The 21,365-nt window shown below is 56.8% G+C and overlaps 5 protein-coding genes across 5 annotated transcripts; 4 read left to right on the plus strand and 1 right to left on the minus strand.

Annotated features, from left to right (window-relative positions):
• Positions 1-623: 623 nt before the first annotated feature.
• Positions 624-2,040, plus strand: CHGG_07899 (allantoicase; the record flags this gene model as incomplete). Its single annotated transcript, XM_001225554.1, has 3 exons — positions 624-672; positions 857-997; positions 1,067-2,040. 3 exons carry the CDS (start codon positions 624-626, stop codon positions 2,038-2,040), a joined length of 1,164 nt encoding a protein of 387 aa, XP_001225555.1.
• Positions 2,041-2,787: 747 nt separating this feature from the next.
• CHGG_07900 (uncharacterized protein) lies at positions 2,788-5,467 on the plus strand (the record flags this gene model as incomplete). Its single annotated transcript, XM_001225555.1, has 6 exons — positions 2,788-2,947; positions 3,040-3,413; positions 3,465-3,836; positions 3,909-4,480; positions 4,687-4,768; positions 4,856-5,467. The coding sequence occupies 6 exons, from the start codon at positions 2,788-2,790 to the stop codon at positions 5,465-5,467; spliced, it is 2,172 nt and encodes a 723-aa protein (XP_001225556.1).
• A 3,359-nt stretch (positions 5,468-8,826) lies between these two features.
• Positions 8,827-12,376, plus strand: CHGG_07901 (uncharacterized protein; the record flags this gene model as incomplete). The annotated part of the gene is made up of 4 exons (XM_001225556.1): positions 8,827-10,113; positions 10,434-11,023; positions 11,130-11,571; positions 11,651-12,376. 4 exons carry the CDS (start codon positions 8,827-8,829, stop codon positions 12,374-12,376), a joined length of 3,045 nt encoding a protein of 1,014 aa, XP_001225557.1.
• Positions 12,377-16,770: 4,394 nt separating this feature from the next.
• On the plus strand, positions 16,771-17,170 carry CHGG_07902 (uncharacterized protein; the record flags this gene model as incomplete). The annotated part of the gene is made up of 2 exons (XM_001225557.1): positions 16,771-16,893; positions 16,943-17,170. 2 exons carry the CDS (start codon positions 16,771-16,773, stop codon positions 17,168-17,170), a joined length of 351 nt encoding a protein of 116 aa, XP_001225558.1.
• A 2,751-nt stretch (positions 17,171-19,921) lies between these two features.
• CHGG_07903 (uncharacterized protein) lies at positions 19,922-21,270 on the minus strand (the record flags this gene model as incomplete). Its single annotated transcript, XM_001225558.1, has 2 exons — positions 19,922-20,541; positions 20,616-21,270. The coding sequence occupies 2 exons, from the start codon at positions 21,268-21,270 to the stop codon at positions 19,922-19,924; spliced, it is 1,275 nt and encodes a 424-aa protein (XP_001225559.1).
• Between the last annotated feature and the right edge of the window lie 95 nt (positions 21,271-21,365).

Genomic DNA, 21,365 nt, shown 5'->3' on the forward strand with positions numbered 1-21,365 from the left:
CCGTGGATCTCGAATCCAGCACTGCAATGAATGCTATAATGGCGGTATGGAGCGTGAATGATGTAGAAGACAAACCGGCGAAGGTGTGAAGCTGCGGGGAAAGCTGCGGTTATGTAAGTGTCGAGGAGGGGGTCTGGTGAGCTGAAGCGCTGGGGAGCTCCGGCGGGCAGTGCTGGACCAACAACTTGTCGGCAGCTTGCATGAAAGGGAGACTAGGTATTGGCCTCTGACGGTGTAATGTTTCACTTTGGGAGCCTCGTCCTCCAAGCACCACCTATTATGGCGATGCTGTACAGCTGAAACCCCAAACCGTAGAATTCGGTCCCGGCTGCGACGAGGTTTAGTGATGGCGCAGCTCCGGCTTGCGATGACGGCAGCAAGCCCGATGCTCCAGCCAATAGATTGCCCTATGATTCCAACCTGTGCATGAATGACTTGGCCGAGTTCCAGTGCCTGCCTGCAAAAAGGCGTGCCGAGACCAAGCCCAGTTGCCGCCCCGCTTCCACATCCGACCAGGCGGCACGCGAGCAGGATGGCAAAAATGAAAACTCACTGTCTTGCATGCCGAGCTGCTTCATTGCTTACGTATTAGTAGACATGGTGAGTGGCACCGTCAAGCCGAAATGGCCCCCGCCGCCCCGCCTCCGCAACGCTTTCCAGTTCCCACAGGCCGTAAGAGGCCGTACGGAGCCGGCCGATGCCCACCGGATGGTCCCTCTTTAAGAACGCAGGCGTGGTAGGGTGGAACGTTCCAGCGTCCCCGTTTCCGAGATAAGAACCTTTATATCCCCTCCCTTCTTATCTCTTATGTTGGCCATCTGCAAGGTTGTTGAAACTGCCGCTTGATAACCGCCAGCCATCAACTATCGATCCCCATATTCGTTTTCCCTGCCTGCTACCGACGTCATGGAGGACATCGAGTACAAGCTAGAAGCGGTCAAGGCCACTCGGGTCCCGTCCGAAGAGATCGACCAGACATTTCGGTCAAGTTGCATCGGTACGTAAACAATCTGTCTCGTTCAAGAGACAAATCTGCTCTTTTCGCTAACGTGACTAACTCTCCTAGATCTTGTATCGGAGGGCCTCGGAGGTAAGGTCCTGGGCTTCTCAGACCAATGGTTCGCAGAAGCTACCAACTTGATCAACCCGGCGGCACCCATACAACAAGCTGGCAAGTTCGTTTACACAGGCGCCTGGTATGACGGCTGGGAGACAAGGAGGCACAACCCGGGGCCCTTCGACTGGGTTGTCATCCGTTTGGGTGTGGCCTCGGGCACAGTAGAGGGCGTCGAAGTGAACACGGCTTTCTTTACGGGCAACCACGCGCCCGCCATTTCGGTCGAGGGTTGTTTCAGCCAAAACGACGAAGAGGTACTGTCATGGAAAGGCGACCGCGGGGGTTGGGAGACCATCCTCGGCATTCAGGAGTGTGGGCCAACGCAGAGGTTCGGGTGGAAACTCGACAACCCCACCAAGAAGCAGTACACACACGTCCGCCTGAACATGTACCCCGATGGCGGCATCGCTCGCTTCCGCCTCTTCGGACACGCCGTGCCCGTCTTCCCCGAGGACAAGGAAGCTATCTTCGACCTTGCGGCTGCCCAAAATGGCGGCGTGGCCGTCTCATGCAACAATCAGCACTATAGCTCCCCGTCCAACCTAATTCTGCCCGGTCGTGGCAAGCACATGGGCGATGGGTGGGAGACGGCGCGGTCCCGGACCAAGGGCCACATCGATTGGGCCATCATCAGGCTGGGGGCGCCCGGGTATATCCAGAACTTCCTCGTCGACACAGCCCACTTCCGCGGAAACTACCCACAGCAGGTGAGGCTTGAGGCGATCGAGTGGAAGGGTGATTCAGAGCCAACTGCAGATGCCAAGGGTTGGGTCAACATGGCGGAACCCATTAAGTGCCGCCCTGATGCAGAGCACCCCGCAGAGAGCCTGGTGAAAGACAAAGCGTTCACCCACGTGAAGCTCATCATGGTTCCTGATGGAGGAGTCAAGCGGGTGCGTGCTTTTGGGAAGAGGGCTGTTTGATGGTTCGGTCTGACCATAAGATGTGTTGAAACAAAACTGAGGGTGGCGGGCGCTGAGATCAGACGAACCAGGAAATCAAGGCGGTACGAGCGGTGTGAGGTCCAGACAACAACAGCATCAAAACATAAGGAAGAGTACAATAACATAAATGGCAGGACAAATAACAACATCCAAATGTATGTGAAGATCCCTTGGCGCACCTTGTGTGAAGCTAGACCATGACCAATTCGAGAAAGAGCCTTTGGATTCAAGCTTGGTTTTGTCCTCTAGGTGGCAAAGCACAGTTGTAACACATGGGTGATAGCCAATATGCTAGAGCGGTTGTACTAAAAGAAAACCATCACTGTTCAGTCAAGGAAAAGAAGCGAAAGGAAGGACCAACAAGTTCCTTCGTGTGCACCTTGGGGGTCGTATCTCTTATCGAACAACGCACGGGCCATCAAGGTGGGGTGTTCTCTCTCAGCAAGACAGCCAAGCCAGCCAACTTTGGGCACGCCTAATTACATTGCTTGGAGGGGGAAATGATCAAGACAGCGGTACTCGGCATCACTCGGCATCCTTCCAGTTCTGACGCCTTCGAATGCTCCCTTTTATCAATCGACCTCTATCGATCTCTGTCAACCCCCGAGAAGCCAGATCCGCGGCCGACCAATCCATCCCTGAATGCTCCCTACGATCCATTTCAGAGAGCGTCCGCCCATGAGGGACTGAACGGCAGCCGCATGCCACACCACGTCGCCCTTGACCATGGATCTCGGGGATTCTGAGGGTGGCTTCGGTGCCGGCGATGGAGAGCTACCCCAGAAGAAGAGGGAACTCCCCTCTGACCTTCCGCGCTCCCTCGATGATAGGCGACATGTGCCGACCGAACTGGTACCAGAGACCGAGATGTACGATGGATGGCAGGGTTAGTGCATCTTGCCTCGCTCCCCCTACAACACAACTGCTTGTCTAGGTATACCCCCTATAAATCCTGGTAGCTAAACATGACTCCCGTAGGGCAATCACAGTTTTTGACATCACCCATGCTCGCAAAGCCCATGACCTTTGGCGACCTGGCACTCGACGACAACTACGGCGACGACCTAACCAAGGGGGGGCCGGAAAGCGAATCCCGCCTGATGGAGATGCTCGCCGCCCAGGCCGCCCACGCAGCGGGCGCCGCCTTCGAGGACGAGGACGCCATCGCTACCGACGAAAACAGGTCGACGGAGGAGAAGAGGGATATACTACAAAAAACATTCATCATGGCTGCGAGCAATGGCAACGTCGACTCGGTTAACAAAATCCTCAGCGGTAAAGCGAGGCAGTACATTGACATAAATACCCCCGACGACGAGGGCACGCCAGCCCTCATATATGCGAGCTGTTTTGTGAGTCGACCGATCGCGGCGTCCCTCGTGTCCCGCTAACGCCGAGCCCAGGGCCACGAATCGGTTGTACAAGCCCTCCTCGACGCCGGGGCAGACGTCAACAAGCAGGATCGTAACCAGTGGAGCGCCCTCATGTGGGCCATGACAAATCGGCACAAGGGCATTGCCAAATTATTACTAGACAACGGTGCCTCCACCGAAGCGAAGACCTCTTCGGGGAGGACAGCATTCGACTTCGTTGCTCCCGACAGCGATATGTCATTCTATCTCAGCGGATACGGCATCGGGACCGCTGGGGCAGTTGACGACTTCTACAATCCGGGATTGAGCCAGGACAAATTCGAGGAGGAGCTCGCCGAGAATGAGATGAGGCGTCGGATGATGATGGAGAGTGCCCGCGACCTGGAAGTAGACCTTGGAAACGTGGGCATGGATGACCAGCCCGAGGTAAGCATTGGATCCTCTCTTGCATCCCCTACAAACTAACCATGTTAGTCCCCCGAAGAGCTAGAGGAAGAGCAACAGGAGTTCGATTGGTCAAGGTGTCTCCATGACCAAATGTTCGTTTTTCAGGAGAACGAACTAGATCGCATCCTAGATATCGTCATTACAAACATGACCCCGCAGCGGTCGCCGTCGCAAAAACCGGTACCCGCAAACATGGTTTTCCTAGGGGCACGATACGCGCACTATCACTCTAGCCCCGAGCTGCTGGGCAAGCTACTCATCACCGCCATGGCCAAGATCAACTCCATGGTGGAGAGGCACCAGTGGGACATGACCATCCTAGCATTTTGGATGTCGAATGCGACCCTTTTACTACATTACCTCAAAAAGGATGCTGGCCTTGTCGAGGCCACCACAGAATTCCAGGCGCAGCTCGCCGAGCTTATCAACGAAATATTCATACTAATAGTCAGGGATGCCGAGCGGCGGCTCGACAAAGTCCTGGACGTGGCCATGCTGGACCACGAAACAATACCGGGCTTCGAAGACATAACGTTCCAAAACGAGTGGAAAATCTTCAAGCGGAAAAAGGAGGTCAAGGAAGAGCCTCTCGAAAAGCGGTTACGGCCACCGTCTCCCAAGCAGCGAGCGAAGCCCTCCCCGCGCAACGTTACCTCTCTCCTCTCCTCGACGCTCTTCGTCCTCGACCTCTACGACGTTCACTCGGTCATCACGGCCCAGATTGTCTCACAGCTCATCTACTGGCTTGGCGCGGAACTCTTTAACCGCATCATGTCGAACCGCAAATACCTCGCCCGGACTAAAGCGATGCAGATTCGCATGAACATATCGACGCTCGAGGACTGGGCGCGCCAGAACAACCGTCAACCCTGAGCACTACGAGCAGGGTGAGATGAAGTCGTCGGGCGAGACCACCATAGACGCCGCCCGAGCGCCACCTGTCCCCTGTCATCCAGCTGCTCCAGTGGCTGCAGTGCTTCTCCTCCCTTGACGCCGACGACCTCGAGGCCCTCGTCGGCACCTTGCAGCAACTCAAGACCCTCACCCCGCAGCAGCTCATCCACACCGCCACGCACTACCGACCCGAGGTCGGCGAGAAGGGTCTACCCAAGAGTGCCATGAAGTACCTCGTCGCCATCCAGAAAGAGGCTGCCCTCAGGAGGGAACGGAACCGTGCTGCCGCGGCCACCGCAGCCGCCTCGCCGCCCGCCACACCCGGGAAATCTTCCAACGGCCACGCTGCGCCAGCCCAGACACCGGGCACACCCAAACCGGAAACGGCGACGACCGGGGAAGAACAAGACGACGACGACGAGGCACCGCCGAACTTGCTCTTCGATCCCGCCCTAATGCTACCCTTCACCCTGCCCAGCGTCACGGACATGCTGGTGAGCTATGGCGCCGGCTTTGGGGGGGTCAATCGGGAGCGGGAGAGGAAGTACATACCGACAATCCCGGCCGAGTTCCTGGAGAAAATTGAAGCCGGGGGAGGGCACGGTGGGGGCGGGAGTGGTGGTGGTGGTGGACATGTGGTTGGTGGGGGCAGAAGGTATGGGAATGGTGAGTGGGATGATGAAGATGTTTGACGAAACATTTTTTGTCTTGGGATTTGGCGGTTTGCTATCGCTGCCGTATACGTATGTGTCGGACATGACGGCGACGCGGGGGGAGAGGGAGACGTGGCACGGCATGGCACAGCAAGATATGGCGGTCAGGGTGGTGGCATGATGAAGACACTGGCGTTGGGCCGGGCTGCTTGGCGCGCACTCTTGGGCTGGGGGCAAGGAGACGGAACTTTGCATACCACATCACCACACATCGCCGGATAGGCCAGTGGATGAATGACTGGTACGGATGCAGCAATAGATGGCTGCGTGCAAGTGTGGATCCAGACAAGACGCGAGAGGGCCGGATGGAGGGCTTCAAGATCGTCGTTGGGATGAGAAAGCCAGCATCAGCATTGGCCATTGGGATGACTAGGATAGACAAACGTCATTTTTTTCGTCGCCATCCTGTGTGTCTCCGTCTCTCCTCGGATTTTGTCACTCGTGGCTGTCAACGCTTGCATGGAAATCATCGCATCTACATACTTACGCAAGCTACCATGGCTAGGCGAGGGGAACCATCCCCAACCGAATATTCCACCTGTGCACTTCGGTACGAGGTCCTTACCAAGACCGGCATCCAGAAAAAGACCCAGCAATTCCAACAGCCCTACCCCATCCCCTCACCTCCCGACGTACCTGCAGCTAACAAGCCAACGAGGCCAGGGCCAATTTCCTTTTTCTCCTCGCCCCTCCTTCCTTTTTCGTTTTGCTTGCCCCATCCCACGTCCCGGACCGCTGCCGCGGTAGCTCGGTTGGTTCTGCGGGCTCGTGGGCTTCATGCAAGCTGCAAGGGACGGGGAGAGATGAGAAACGACTTGTCGGGCCTGGTTGGGCTGAGCTGGGTTTTTTTTTTCCTGCATGGGGTTGCCAAGCCTGGTCTGGCCTGGCCTGGCCTGGCTGGTGGGCGGGCGAGTAGCTGGTTGGATGGGTGGACGGATGGCGGCAGGCTGGTTGGGGGACGTGGAACGTGGTTTGTGGCTTGTGGGTTTGTGGGTTGGAGGGGGTTGTTTTTTCATTTTGTTTTGTGTGGTTGGTTAAGGGGGGCTCGTGGGCGCTGGGAGGTTGCTGGTTTGACGGTTCCTAGTTTCTGGTTTTCGATATCTACCTGACTACGACATGGCGATGGTAAGGATGGGGTTGAGGTGTTTTTGCGAGTGGGCGGTTGGAGGTGGAATTGGATCTGAGGTTGTGCAGGATCGGAGATTGCGCTGCCAGCTGGCTGTCGTGGACTGGGCCAGGCACGGGTTCGAATGTACAATCAGAGGGCGGGGATGGGGATACAACGCCATGGCGTTTGGGGGATGCGATTGCTTGCGTTGCTGGCGCCGCGGGACAGGTGAGACACGCAGACTGACTTGCAGCTGGTTATCGTGGTGGCGTGTTGGCCATCGACGCCCAATTCAGGGGTAAAACGGCACAAGCTCTGGTCTTTGGATTGCGGATTTGCTTTTTCGTGACGATGATGCCATCGGCTGAGGATCGCTCGGGGTTTTGTGAGGGAAGCATCGCGGGTTTTGTTCAGTGATTTACGGAATACGCTCCGAGATCCCCGTAGCTTGCCCTAGGGATTCAATGACCCAGAGGACCCCGAAGAGGTAGAACGGAGGCAGAAGCAACAAAAAGAGGGCCAGCAGCATCTCATCGTGACTGCCCTCAACCCATCACACCCCGTTCCGTGCTTTAAATGGCTGAAGATGGGGGACGGATGAGTTGGCTAAATTGCTCCACGTTGGCGGTCCAATCAGTCAATCGCACCGTCAAACCGGACCCTGGGATTCCGTTGGGAACAGTCATGCGCAGCATCATTCGCTGATCGACTAGCCTCTCGCCTTGCTGCTAGTCTGCCATGGCGGGCATGGCTACCTTATTGTGTGGGGTTTTGCCCCGAATTGACGAGTGAAGATGGGTGAGAAGCACAAAATGATCGAGAGAAAAGACTAACCCCACATCAACAGCCACGGCGCGGGGAAATCGGAGTGGGGTTCCGTGGGCCTCTGAATCGGATCGAAATCCGATCTTGGCCTTCCTTACCGTAACGGCGATCGTCTTTTGCCTCAATATATCCACGATCATCGGTTAGAGGGATGGGAAAGATTGTTATGCAGAGAACGGAAGTGTATGAGAAGGTCAACCTTGATTCGAAGAGGGGAAAAAGAGAAATGAAAAAGAAAGATAGACGACAAGGAACAGTGATACAAATACAAATACAGACTGAGGTACGTTACACATTACAACCTGGAGGGGCCGGGCGGCATGTAAGTGTTAACGGCACAAGACACATGCTTGTCATGCATCAGTACCACACGCAATGCAAGACACTCTGACCGACTTGCCCACTCTTGCTGATCTTTTCGGGGAAAGAAGCGGTCTTCCTGGATTGGGCTTTTGCGCCAGACTTCATTTGAACAATGATCTACAGCGTCAAAGATTCCAACCCAGGTTTAACGGAGACTTTTATGTGACATGCCCGGTAATCCAGCAAGCCCTGCTTTGGCCGGAGTTTTCAGTTGCAATGGAAGAAGGCAATTGCTTCTACCAAATTAGAAAGTAACCCTACCTTCCAGTGCCGCTCGGTCATTTGATGGCCGACCAACCAAAGTTTATTGCATGCAGACCTCTGGATTGCACCCCGGGTGGTTGACGGCAAACGGCCAGACGGTAGTGTGGCGGTCTCTGGATGGCCCGGCCCGTGAACACATTCGTTTGTTCACTCAGTCGGGCTATCAACTCACCGCATCGTGAAAGACAAGGAAGAAGAGCGGAGTCGGTCCCGGCTAGCAAGAAGCCACACCCACGACCACTCGCAACCCCATTGGGCTCACACGAATACCGGGGAAAAGCAAGGCTCCAATCGCCCACACTTGTATTGTAGGAGCTCCCAGGTGGAAGTAGCCAAGGTTTAGTCGCTAGGTAGATGGCAGGAGGGGATAATTAAGAAGCCCTCCTCCTGCCGACCCCGATCTCCATTTCTGGCAGTTTGTGTTCTGAACTGCCAACGTCCGGACCCCTCTTCTCTTAGCTGTGGCCTTCACGTCACGACCGAGTTGGGACGAGACACCGGAGCGCATTACCGGACTGCACTGACGGTGGACCACTGCACCTAGGGTGCGAGGTAATGCGTCTCGACTCAGACCACCGACTGGTACTTGACCCCTCTCGGTAACGCTTTTGAATCGCTGGCCATTTTTTCCCTGTTCTCTTCCTTCTTGTTTCTTCGTTTGCGCTTCATCTCGACGCTGCATCAATCGACACAAGGGTTCCCTCACATTGCAAGGGAGGAGTAACTGTGCCGCAACCGTTGCTGCGACGCTTCGGGAAAGAGCTGCAACCTCGAAGCAATGGCACCTCAAAAATTGGGCAGCGTGCGCCACAGGGGCAGGCCAGCAGCATCAGCTCGCCTTGCCCCTTTCCGAGACGACACAGGTTTGGTTGCACTACGGTACGAGGAAACCAAGCAGGCAGAACCCCCGATCCCCCTCCCTCCGCCACGAAACCCGCGTCGCCTAGCCCGCACCCAGTCGACATTCACATCATCAACTGCCCCGACATCTCCCATCACCATCAACCCGCCGCCGATAGCTCCACCGCGAGAGGAACATCCGCTATTCCGCACGCAGAGGCCATCGCGGCCGTCGAAGACCGAGGAGTGGAAAAGAGACTCGGGCGCCCCGACATCGTCGTCCATCACCCTCCGGGAAGAGGACGGCGACGATCCTGTCTATCAGAAAATAGTGGATGACATCGCCGATACTCCATCGGTGTATTCCGATGACGAGGAAGAGATCGTCAACCCACCCCAGTCGACCCTCATCAGCCAATTCGCACCCCCGCCGCTGACGCTGACGGTTTCCATTCCGCCTCGCCCCGAGAATCCAGAATCTGCTGTCACCTCGCCGACGCAGTCAGTGTCGTCGCCTTCACGACGCACTTCATTTACCACCAAATTCAGCAAGGGCTTCGGGGTTGGAATGACGAGTAGCGGACCGAAGAAGCTGCGGAAAAAGATGCTTGGCGGCGACAGGGCTGCAGCACAGGCAGCGCCTCCCGTGACGGACCCGTTGCGGGGCTCGGTTAGGTCACCCAAATCGCCTAAGCTCCCCCCACAGGCGACAGGGCCAGATGTGCCAGGCGTGCTGGGGCCTTTGAGCGCCGACAGGGAAGATCCCCAGACCCCTTTCTATTCTGCGACAACCTCCGATAAATCTTTTGCGCCGATCAACACCCCTATCCCGGACGACAGTCTATGGGACGACTTCGGTGCTCTTTCATTCTCCAAGCGGGGGAGCATCATGTTTGGCGGCAAGAATAGCCTCTTTAAGTCGCTAATGATGTCTACCCCCGATGCCAAATCCGATGCGCCTCCCGCCAACGAACAGCAACATCAACATCAACATCAACACGCGACCACTGCTACATTCACGCCGTCCGATCCCCAAACACCGACAACCGTGGCCGACAATGACAATGTCATCACCACCTCTCCCGAGTCGCGCCCTGGGAAGACCGACGTGGCCGGCGCGGCCGACGTGATGGCAGAACAGCCCCGTGCGCCGCCGCCGGTCGACGCACCGTCCGTTCCCAGCATTCGCGTCTCGTCGATGGATGTAGAGAGGGAATCACAAAAGGTGAGATCGCTCTATGAATCCGGCGAAGACCTGAATTGGGAAGAGGGGGGGGCGTGTCTCGTATCCCGAGCGCCTCGAGCCCACTGCCGAGGTCCCGTCCGAAGAGGAAGAGAATGTTGCGTATGGTTTCCTTGAGCTCTCCAGGTCTGGTTTTGCTTGACCTCTCCCGCTAACTTTATCGGCTCGTTCCCAGATCATCTCGTCCTTCCGATCCTCTTTCGGTGTCAGGTCCCCACCAAGGCGGCGCTCCGTCCAACCCCACGTCCAGTACAATTACTCCGCGTTCGGCCAATTCCTTGTCTCCGCTACAAGATAGTCAGGTTCGAAGGGAGTACGAGCGCGCGGGAGGCATCGAAGACTGGGCCGATCTCGACGGCTCCGAAGTTGACCGCTATGGCTTCATCAACCCCAGGCGCCCCGTGTCGCGCGCCGAGTCGTCCGTGCCGAGGTCGTCGCCGCTTTCGACCAGGAAGAGGAACGTCTTGACGAAGCGCCCATCTACGTCCTACTCGTCGTCACTGCCTGGCGGCTTCATCCGTCCTCCCAGCCGAAAGTTTTCGGCGCGGTCGCTGAACACGTATTCGTCCGAGCTGTCGACCATCTCCCGACGATCTACCCGGTCGTCGATCCGCTCAGCCACCAACCGTCTTCCGCACAATCGCGATCGTCGATGGATGGACGAGGCTAGTGAGATGCTATCCCTGCAAGCAGGCCTAACCGGCATTACCGACGACGAAAAAATGGGAAAGATGCTCGAGGCGCAGAAACGTAAGGAGGCAGAGCGCTCCGAGAAATGGCGGAAAATGGCCACCGCCGTCAAAACTGGCATTGCGAGCAGCAGCAAAGACAACAACGCCCCCGACCCCGGACTCGAATCCCAGCCTTTTGAAGGCCCGCAAGGCAAGGGCATGTCCTACACGTTCGACACCGCCTCGCCCAAGCTCATCGACCGCACCTGGAAGGGCATTCCCGACTGCTGGCGCTCCGCCGCCTGGTATGCCTTTCCTCGCGACGAGCGCTGCCGCGCACAACTACAACCACATCCACAACAAGACCCCGCGCGAGACAGAGGACTACCTCATTGCCGAGTTCCGCCGCTTGCAGGCCGTTGCCTCGCCCGATGACGTGCAAATCGACCTGGACGTGCCGCGTACCGTCAATGGCCACATCATGTTCCGCCGCCGCTACCGCGGGGGTCAGCGCTTGTTGTTTCGCGTGCTGCACGCCATCTCGCTGTACTTTCCCGGTACCGGATACGTGCAAGGTATGGCCAGCCTTGCCGCGACGCTACTGTGCTATTTCGACGAGGAGAGGGCCTTTGTCATGTTAGTACGGCTATGGCGGTATCGCGGACTAGAACGGCTGTACCAACCCGGGTTTGAGGGGCTGATGAGCGCGCTGAAAGAGCTCGAGGAGCGGTGGTTGATGGGGGCGGGGAAGGATATAGCGACGAAGCTCGTATGTTTTGTTTTTCTACCCCAGTGTTCCATATCTCGCAATGACATACATGCCGTACTAACCCAATCTCGCCGTGCAGCAAACGGAACTCGCTATCGACGCAACCGCCTACGGAACCCGCTGGTACCTAACGCTCTTCAACCTCTCCATCCCCTTCCCGGCCCAACTCCGCGTCTGGGACGTCTTCATGCTCCTCGGCGACTGCCCGCCCGAGCCAACCCCCGCCCCGTCCCCCACCCCCATCGCAGCGGCCGCCGCGTCAGCAGCGTACACCATCGTCGCCCCCCCTCCCCTCATTGGGGACGCGACGGCGGCCCCCAAGGGTCTTGACATCCTGCATGCGACGGCCGCCGCCCTCATCCACGCCCTGCGCGACGTGCTTCTGGATTCGGACTTTGAGAACGCCATGAAGGCCCTGACCGCATGGATTCCCGTGCAGGATGAGGACCTGCTGATGAAGGTGGCGCGGGCTGAGTGGCGCCGCCATCAAGGGCGGGCAAGGTTGTGGGAGTGGGAGGGGTGGGAGACGGGGAGGGGGAAGGAGAGGAAAGAGAAGGAGAAGGGGAAGGGGGAGAAAGAGGCTGCTACTGGCAAGGAGAAGGGGGCGAAGGGTGGTGTTTTGCCGTCGGGTGCTGGGAAGGAGAGTATAGCGAACGAGGGGGAGGGGAAATTGAAGGGGGATGGGGTGGTCAAGGAAAAGAAAAGCAGGGGGATGGGCATGGGCAGGTTATGGGAGCGCGGGGGACACGAAAAGGATAAGGGAAAGGATAAACAAAAGGAGAGGAAGGGCACGGAAACGGCTTAGGGGCCGTGGGCTTGTTGGCGGTGCGAGTTTCGCGGCGGGTAACTCACTGGGCGTTGTTAGGATATTGAGGGTGGTGACTGGTGGGATGGTAAGATGATTGGGTTGGTGGGTTGGTGGGTTGGTTGATGCCACGGCGATGACATGCGTGGCTCCCTCCCACTGATGACGCTCTTTCGCGTTTCCTTCCCTTTGTTTTTGTTCTCGGAGGCTTGACGGTGTTTACCCCTGGCCTTGGGGCTTCATCGTCATTGCCGTTTTGTTTGGGCTGAGAGAAAGAGTTTGATACCCCTTGACGTTTACTGCTTTCTGGGAGAGCCACGCCATCATGTGCGTGCGGTTGGGGAGGTTGCGGTTTTTAATCTGTTTACTTCTTCTTAACTTACCAGTAACTTAACCCGTGTGGTAGCAAGCACGTGGCTATGTTTTGTATGTCTTAGTATGTAATTGATTAGCGTTGTTAACCGTCGGTTGGTGAGCCCGTTGCAGTCGAGAGGTACCTTGTGTGGAGTGTCAGTGATGAGTGAGACTGGCGTAAGAGCCCGTATGCCGTCATGGCTAACTCAAGTAGTGTGTTGTTACTTGTCACGCTCGCCGTTTCGGCCTGAGTATGAATAAGGTCCCGGGTTGTTATTCTACATAACCTCAACTAGTCTGTAACCAAGCAATCACCAGTATCTATCCCTGTTGCACCTCTCTCGGTCGTATAAGCTTTGAGTAGTGTTGTAAAGCTCGAGTCAAACTAGACGACGATCTTGCTTCCGAGAACCCATCCCTCAGCGTTAGAAGCCCGTGAGGTTTGATGTCGGCATGAACAGATAAAGTATCAAACCCCCAATACCTCCTCTATCAGTGCGATATTCCGGTAATCTTCTGCGTCAGCCCATAAAGTATTACCTCTCCGCTTTCAACGGGCACGCTCCTCCTCACTACCCACGACACTTTGTCCACTCTCATCCGGATGACATACTTGGGGTGTGTTTGTCTATGTAAGCTCACGGCACAGTTCCAAGGCTGGAAGCATGTCACCCCCGCATAACAGACGCACGCGGTCAGCAAGCAAGCACCCAAACAAGCGATAAGTGGGAGGGCAGGCAACGCAGGCAAGCGGCTCGGACAACCTCCAGTATCGCCCACTCCAGCTGAGAAGGAGAGAGGGTGTTGTCCTTGACGGTAACCCGGCACTGTAGGTCCTCTGCCTGCTCAGATATCCCGTACATGGGACATGCAGCATGCACCAAACGCAGGAAAATCCCCGCCCCCTTTTGAGTGCATCGGCATCCCACACATCCACACCTGCATATACATACATACGCATGGAGAGGGCAAGGCAAGCAGAGACACACACGGCAGCTAGACCTTCCCAGCCCAGCCCTGTGTGCCTCCACCTGCCCGCCCCCATTCACTCATCCACATCACCCCAATTCCACGTCTGTCACACTGTGGCGTTTTCCCACTATACCCGGTATGTATACACCCTTCTCTCCCTTCGTATCGGCGCCTGCTTGCATGACAGAACCCGTCCTTCTTCTTCCGGTGAGCAGACGGACACATGCAAGGCTGGCAAGTAAGCGGACGGGTAGGCCACCCTCCTCTCTTCCCAACCCCCCACGCGATATGAACGCAGCAAACAAACAACTCCACATTCGCGAGAAGCAGAGTGGTGTGTGTCACACAGCACGCTACGCCAACGACTCCTGGTGTCCTGCATACCTACCACACAAGAAATAACAACACAGGCATACACCGGTCAGCGTGTACCAGCCCCCCCTCGCTCACTAATTCATTCATTCGACCTGTATGTATGCAAAACATGTACGTCAAGGAATGCACCATCTAACACGGCAGACGCAAACGTACACAACGCACGGCCATCCCCACGAAAAAAAAAACCAACAAAGAAAACACATGATTGGAACGGATGCTGTCCGATCCGACGGCAAGGGAAGAAAGAAGAATAGAAACAAACAGGCCAACGCAACCCTTCTAGACGTCTAGACGATGCTAGGGTGCCGCCGCACGATCTGGTGACGCACCTACGCGGATGGGGGAAACCACACAAGCCCGGCACACCACGGCAATTAGACGCGGCAAGAGAGCTCTCTCTCCCTCTCTCTCTCCCTCTCTCTCTCCCTCTCTCTCTCCCTCTCTCTCTCCCTCTCTACTGCCCGTGGAGGGAAAAGGGGTGTTAAAAATAGCCGCGAGGGTAGGTGGGTTTGCGCGTCCCCAAGCGCAGGCGGACCAATCCCCGCAGAGACGAGCGCGGAGTTGGCGTCTATGGGCTCGGGGCGCTCGCCTGTAACTCTATATGTATGTATTCAACCGCTGCCGAGCGGTTCGTGGGACCAAGGCCGGTCGGGCGGGTGGGTGATGGATGGGGCAGAGAATGACGCGTTAATGTGGCGGCCGGCCCCTCAAAGTGGGAAGGAAGTACGCGATACCAGCTTTCCTTCTGGAAGGCAACCTCGCTTGTCGACCGAGTTAGTCCTCCAGATATTGGAAGTAGTGGTAGAAGAGAGAAAGAACAACGGGGGAAGAAAGGGGACAGCAGGCTGACTCCCGGAAGGCACAGCTGCGTGCCGCGGCAGCTCGTCCGTCCCCCAACTCCTTCCTGCCCGCGGACGGGCGGACCAGCAACCAATATCAAGCCGCGGCCCAGCTGTGCGTCATACTTGTACACCGCTCACCCCCCCCATAGCCGGCTACCTACATCCCTGACCAGACCGTTGGAGCCGGATAGAAGAACACGTAGACGTCTTCCGGAACAACACAAGTGCACCTATAGGGCCATATATACCTCGTATGTACATATTTGACATGTTCCCAAATGGCTTGGCAGCCCGCCCGGAGGGCGGGGGGGGGGGAGAAGAAGGAAGAAGGAAGAAGGAAGAAGGAAGAAGGAAGAAGGAAGAAGAAGATTAATCTTGGAAGATATCGGGCGACGCATTCAGCCCTGGCCCGATCCAGTCCCTGTGCAGCAACGGTTCTCAATTAACCCGAGAAAAAAAAAAAAAAAAACAGTGCCAGTCAGCCACCATGTATACATCATTTGATACGAGGCCGGGGTTTTGATATGTGCGCGTGTTCGGCCAGCGACATTGATGGCGGTGGTCTTTGCGTGCCTGCTGACCGGGAAGATGCAGGGCCCTGAGGCCGGCCGCGTTCCAGAAGCACCGCCGATCTGGTCCCCGGCCGGGCATACGGACTTCCAAACCGGACTGCAGAGCAAGGGCGGTCTATGGGTGTGTTTTGGCAAAGGACTCTCTTGTCGCGCAACCAGGCGGCCCGTGATCTCCGGTGTCCCTGTGCCCTGCCGAGACTGAATCAACCCTCGAGCTGGCAGCCGCTGCAAGTGGAAACTCGGAACCGAGAAATCAGCGGCTGAACCGAAGAGATTCTTGGTAATGCCAATCCGGCCGGAGACTTCGGCGGAATTCTCTCGGGTTCTTGGGAGGACCGCTGGCGTGACGGGGATTCTCCCAAAGTGTACTTCTATCATGGTCACGGTTGAGCAGTTGAGCACGGCCACGGCCTTTTAGAACGATGGGTCAACGGAGGCCAAAAGCAACAAAACTATGTAAGGGTAGGTTAGGGGTTGGATGGAATTGATGATCCAAAGAGCGCGGCGGTGTCTTGTGCTGTGTAAAGCGATATGGCAAAAATCCATGCGTTCTCGTTGGCTTCTCGTCTCAGCCGCGCGGAGAGGGCGCGCCTTGCCAGGTCGGATCGATCTGGGCGATCCTTGTGCTCTTGTGGCTCTTCTTGTTCCGCCCACGATTAAGCGCCGACAGGCTAAACTCTATATGATCGTCAAGTATCCCGTGGGTTTGGGCGAGGTAGTATCGGAGTCGGCGGAGACGGCGCCACTGGTTCCTCGTTAATATAAAAGACATCGATTAACCGCAAGCGTGGCTCGCATATCGAACCAATCCGACCAGCATGCTGAGACCGACGCACGTAGGATATGTAACCGTACATGTACGGAGTGCCAGGATCGATTCGAAAGTTCCGCTGCTTAGTGGTCCACACTCAAACCAGTTTCTCTCTCAAACGGCTTGGCTGAGATATTCGCTCATGGACGGACGCAGAGTAAAGGGGTCCTTGAAAGCTGACACAGAACTTGTAGTGTAGCATTGTCCATTTTGCCGCAGGGGGGTAGGCGGCTGGGCTGTTCTTTCCAGCGTCGCATCCGACCGTTCATTGCATCTCCCTGTGTTCTCGAAAGGACCGAGTCGCCTATTCTCCGCGCTTCCCAACAAGGACAACAACTGTCTCGGAACTTTGCGGTTCACTGAACTGCTCTCGAGCTCCTGTATAATTGATGCGGCTGAGAGGTAGTCGGGGGACACACCACAAGAGAAACGAGACATCGGCGCCATGCAGCAAGGGAGCTCGTAATGGGATTGACCGTCAATCCCATGGGCTTGTTCGTGTTCGTTGTTGAGCTCGGCATCGTGTGTGGGTCCGAATCGACCCCGGGGGCGGGCGGACGGGCGGGCCCCGATGCCGGCCGGGCTTGGGTCCGAGGAGGGAGGACAAAAGGTGGTACTGTACTCCGTCCAAACCCAGCGATCTACGGGAGCGGCCATGTGGCGTGTTTCAACTGCAGACTTGGGGAGACCATTTCGATCCGAGGGCAGAGCCGGTGTGCATCCGCGGTTGGCGAATCCCGCCGAGCATCAAGGCGAGCAATTACCGGCAGCGAGAGAGAAGCGAGGTAATTGGTTGTCATCGGCGCTAGTCAGCGCACAGATCAAGGTAGACTTCATTGTGGACGCGGGCATTCCGGCGAGATGAGGGACGCGGGTGCAGGCGCAAGCGCGTATGTACATACATACTCATACATGCTTGCACATGGTATGGTAGGCGAGTTGTTGGTGTGCTTGACTGGTGTGCTTTCTTAGTCGGGGTACGAGGGGACATGGAACGGCTCCCTATACCACCCTACCACCCTTCCAAGAATCCAAATCCCACCCCTTCTCACCTCCCTCCCCCCACCTCCGTCCGATGGCGCCAAACCTCTTTTGGTGTTTACCCCAGTCGGTGCCAGAAGCCTGGTCCCAGTTCGGAAGCAGGGTTGAGCTGCACAGCCCTATATTAAGCAACGTCATGCCTTCTCTCGCCGCCGTGGGTTTTGGCCTGATGCATGCTCAGCACACCCACAGCCGACCGGCATTGCCTCCGCTCGTGCTCTTCGGCAAGCTCTCTGGCGGCTGGTTGTATGTAATTTGGAAGACGGGGGAAATGGCTCTTCGACCTTCTTCTGCAGGTTCAGGTCGAGCTTCGACACAGCGAATGAGAAATTGTCCGATGTCCTCATTGAGAAGTTCGCTCTCGAGGACCGTGCTCGAGTTGTGCTTGGTCGCCGTTTCGGGCGCCTGTTTCCGCCACACGGCTTCCTCTTTCAACCCGTCCCCCCGACGAGATGGTTGCCCTGTCGGGATTCAAGACAAACCGTTGCACACGCCTCTGATGATCATCGATCAACAAGCGCCGTCGAAACCGCCCATGGTGATGCGTCGGCCGTGCGAGTGTTTTCGTTTTCTCTCGTTCGGATAACTTTTCACCCGCTTGGCTGGTTGGTTGGCTGGCTGTGTGATGCGTCGAACCTAAGGTAGGTAGTTGCCTAGTGCTTTCCCGCACGCCGGAGGCTCGAGCCGCGGAGCTTGCCATCGAGTTCTTTTTTAGCATGTCCATCAATTGCCCCTTGTAGCAATGGTAGATCTGGCCCCTCGCACACATCGCGGCGGTTGACAAGCGCCTGGGAGCCACCGGTTGGCATGGTACATACATCTGCATCAGCGTGATCAGGTACGTGGGGTGGGGTCTCGACGCCAATTCTTGCTTCTGCTCTGCCCGTTGCCGATTGTGGAAGCCATGACCGATTGGAAAGGGAAATGCTGACTGTTTGCGGAACAGCGGCTTTTCGGATACCTCGCTTGACTTCCAGCTTGTTTCCATGTGATGACCCAACCCTGATGAACCAACCTCGAACCAGCCTGCCAACCCAGCAGATTTCTGTGAGACGACTGAAGCGGGGATTCGAATTGCAAGGAGCTCCCTGTGGGGAGTTTGCCTAGTCGACTCACTCCGGAACTGCCGCCTCCACCTGTCCACGCCATCGTCTCCACTAGCTTAAGCGGGGACATTTCCTCTTCCTTTCATCGGGCCCATGCAGTTTTCTCGGTTTGTGCAAAGAAGCAAACTCGAGCCCGTGAAAAATTCAGGAAACCCCATCGGCTCCCAGTTCACGGTTAATCAAAGGGCAGGTACGGAATGTTACGGGTGTATAACTAAATGCGAGTTATCCCGTATCTGACCCGTTGACAAAACAGGCTATAGAGGGCTTGTGTAACGGACACCATTCCCAGTGGGAAGTGCGACTGCGTATTCGTATATAAGTCCGAAAGCTTATGTAGAATACACTATTGTTACTTTCACAGTTTTCCGTCATCTCGCAAGCGTTCCCCCATGGTTCCCCCCGTTCATTCCAGCCTCCCGAGGAGATCTTGTCCCTATTGAGGTTGTTACTCCCCATGCAGGGTATCGTCGTATCGTATGTATCGAACTGATCACCGAAGAACGGACTCGGCGTCCGTGCTTTTACCGACCCAGTCTGAGCGGTTCGGGAAGCCGAGCCTCAGTCAAGCCAGACTGGCACCTCGTCCCCCGCCTTACCCATCCGAGAAATCTTGTGCAATGGCGCGCCCGCCACCCTGCAGTGACATAGTTATTCGTCCAACAAAAGGCAAAAGAGGAAAAAGCAAAACAGTGCCTCCCAAGGTCACACACGCCCCCCCCCCCCACTTGTTTTCCTGTTTGTTGTTGAATGCATCTTTTTGGTTTTGGCATTCTCCCCTGATTCATCTTGATTAAAGTCGATTCAAACGCCCCATTTTCCTGACCCGCCCTCCCGGCCAGCCGTTTCTGTTTCGATCCCTGATAAAACCTAACAAGAACACATTAAAACAACGTGATAATAGTACAGTACAAAATCCGAGTTAGCAAAGGTTGGTGGTGTAATACATTTTAAAAAATAAACATTGGCGAGCGGGAAAAAAAAAAAAAAAAAAAAAAAAAAAAACGTGCCCAGACGCGGAACAAGAAAGGAAAACGAAATGTCAGAAGCTTCGCCGGAATCCGGAACGGCCTCCCTCGCGTTCAAGGGCGGAGACAACTCGACGAATTGGGAAATAGCCCCTGCCGCCGCGTGTTTGTGATGAGGTCGAGGCTCAAACATGTGCGCCAAAAAAATGCGCGGTGTGGTCCGGTGGACTCGGCGTCGATGGAGTCGTTCCTGTCCGGTTATGGCGAGTTTGATCGAATAGGGGGACCAGTCCGCTTTGTCGGGGACGCGGCACTGTTCCTTATCCACGGAACCTTCCCCTGACTGGCCCCTTGTTTATCCTCATCGCCGTCACCCTTGCAACGGCGCGGTGAGGATCCCGCCCCGTTCATATTGCCGTAAGCGGAAAGGGGCCAGCCAAACCCAAGCCGCAAAGAGCTTAGGCCGGCTCGGCGGGGCTGAAACAGCGATGAAATTAAGGTTCAGCTGTTATCTCCCGGTCGCGTGGCTGTTGATCCCTGGACTCCACCACCACCGCGAAGTTTTTCCTCCGACGACCGTGGTGACTGTCTCCGCTCGTTCTCACCAAATTGCGCCAGGCCGTGTTGCTGTTGCTGTTGCATTTGGTGGTGGTGGTGCTGATGGTGTTGTTGGTGCCGGCCTTCGGACGGGTTCCCGGAGGCGAAGTGCGTTGTCGCCCGAGGAGACTGCGGGTTGTCTGACAGGAGTGATGAAACCGAATGTGCCCCGACCCGTCCGGATGGAGCCTGCGCGGGTGGGGGTGCGAATTGTGCTGGTACCTGGCCCTGGTGCTGAGTTGACGAGAGCGGCTCGCCGTTATCCCGCGCGGGGCCTGCCCCTGCCGTGTGCATTGGCGACGTCTCTCGCCCCGGACCCAAACTCTCCGCGCGTCCCCGACCAGCGCCAGGTCGGTATGAACCCAGGTCACTCCTCTGCCGCGAGTGCCCTCGCCTGCGCCCGGGCGGCGGATTTGACAGGCCCGTGCTATGCAAGAAGGGCGGCGAACGGTGCCGATGCGTGGATGGCGGCGGCGCGGCCTGCTGTGGTCCTGGTGCTTTTCGTTTGCGTGGCGATTCCCCTACTACGTGAAAAAGAACGAGCCAGTTAGCCCCACGCCAGAGCCTTATTTTGAGCGCCATTTGGTTTTGGACGAACCTGAGGGCGTGGCGGGCTGCTCTGCCCCACCCCGTCCTCCTCCTTGTGTCGTTGGGGGTTGCCAATGGTGGAAGTATATGGACGGAGACGCTTGTGGCTCTTGTTGATGCTGTGACAGTCCCGATTGCTGGCCCGGCCCGCCCGGCGCGTTAGTGACCAGGCTGGGCAAGTTTGATCCGGTCCCAGCGGATGGCCGTCCCGCCATCGTCCCCGGCATGCTAAGTCCTCTAGGCCTCGTGGGGGAACCAGGATAGCCGGCCGCATATGTGCTCGGCGGCCCTTGTGCCGAACCCGGCGTGGATGGGATGGCGCCGCCAGAAACTGGGTACTGCCCGTACATCGGGGCCTGCGAGTCTCGCCTTTGGTGTTCTGAAGAGACTGCCACAGGTGGCATCAGTGCGGGAGGGTGTTGTTGAGGGGTTTGCGACATCATGTACTGCTGCGCCCAGTCTAGGGCCGCCGGCGAGAGTGCGCCACCGCCCATGCCTGCAAAAACAACCGGCACCAGCGGCGGTGGTATCCCTCCTTCCAGGGAGGTCCTCAGGATCTCGTGCTCCATCCTCCTCTGCTCGAGACGGTAGCCTTCCTGCCGTGTCCTCTCCTCCTCTTGCCGCCTCTTGTCCTCCTCCGCCTTGGCAGTAAGCCAAGCTCTCATCGATTCCTCATGCCATGTCGGAGCCGCCGGGAGCTGGCCCAAAGGCTGGCTTTGACGAGACCGGAGGTGGCGGGACAGCCTGGGCTCCCGACAAG

This window comes from Chaetomium globosum, genomic scaffold (genome assembly GCF_000143365.1).
Source record: "Chaetomium globosum CBS 148.51 scaffold_5 genomic scaffold, whole genome shotgun sequence".
Classification (NCBI taxonomy): Eukaryota; Fungi; Ascomycota; class Sordariomycetes; order Sordariales; family Chaetomiaceae; genus Chaetomium; species Chaetomium globosum.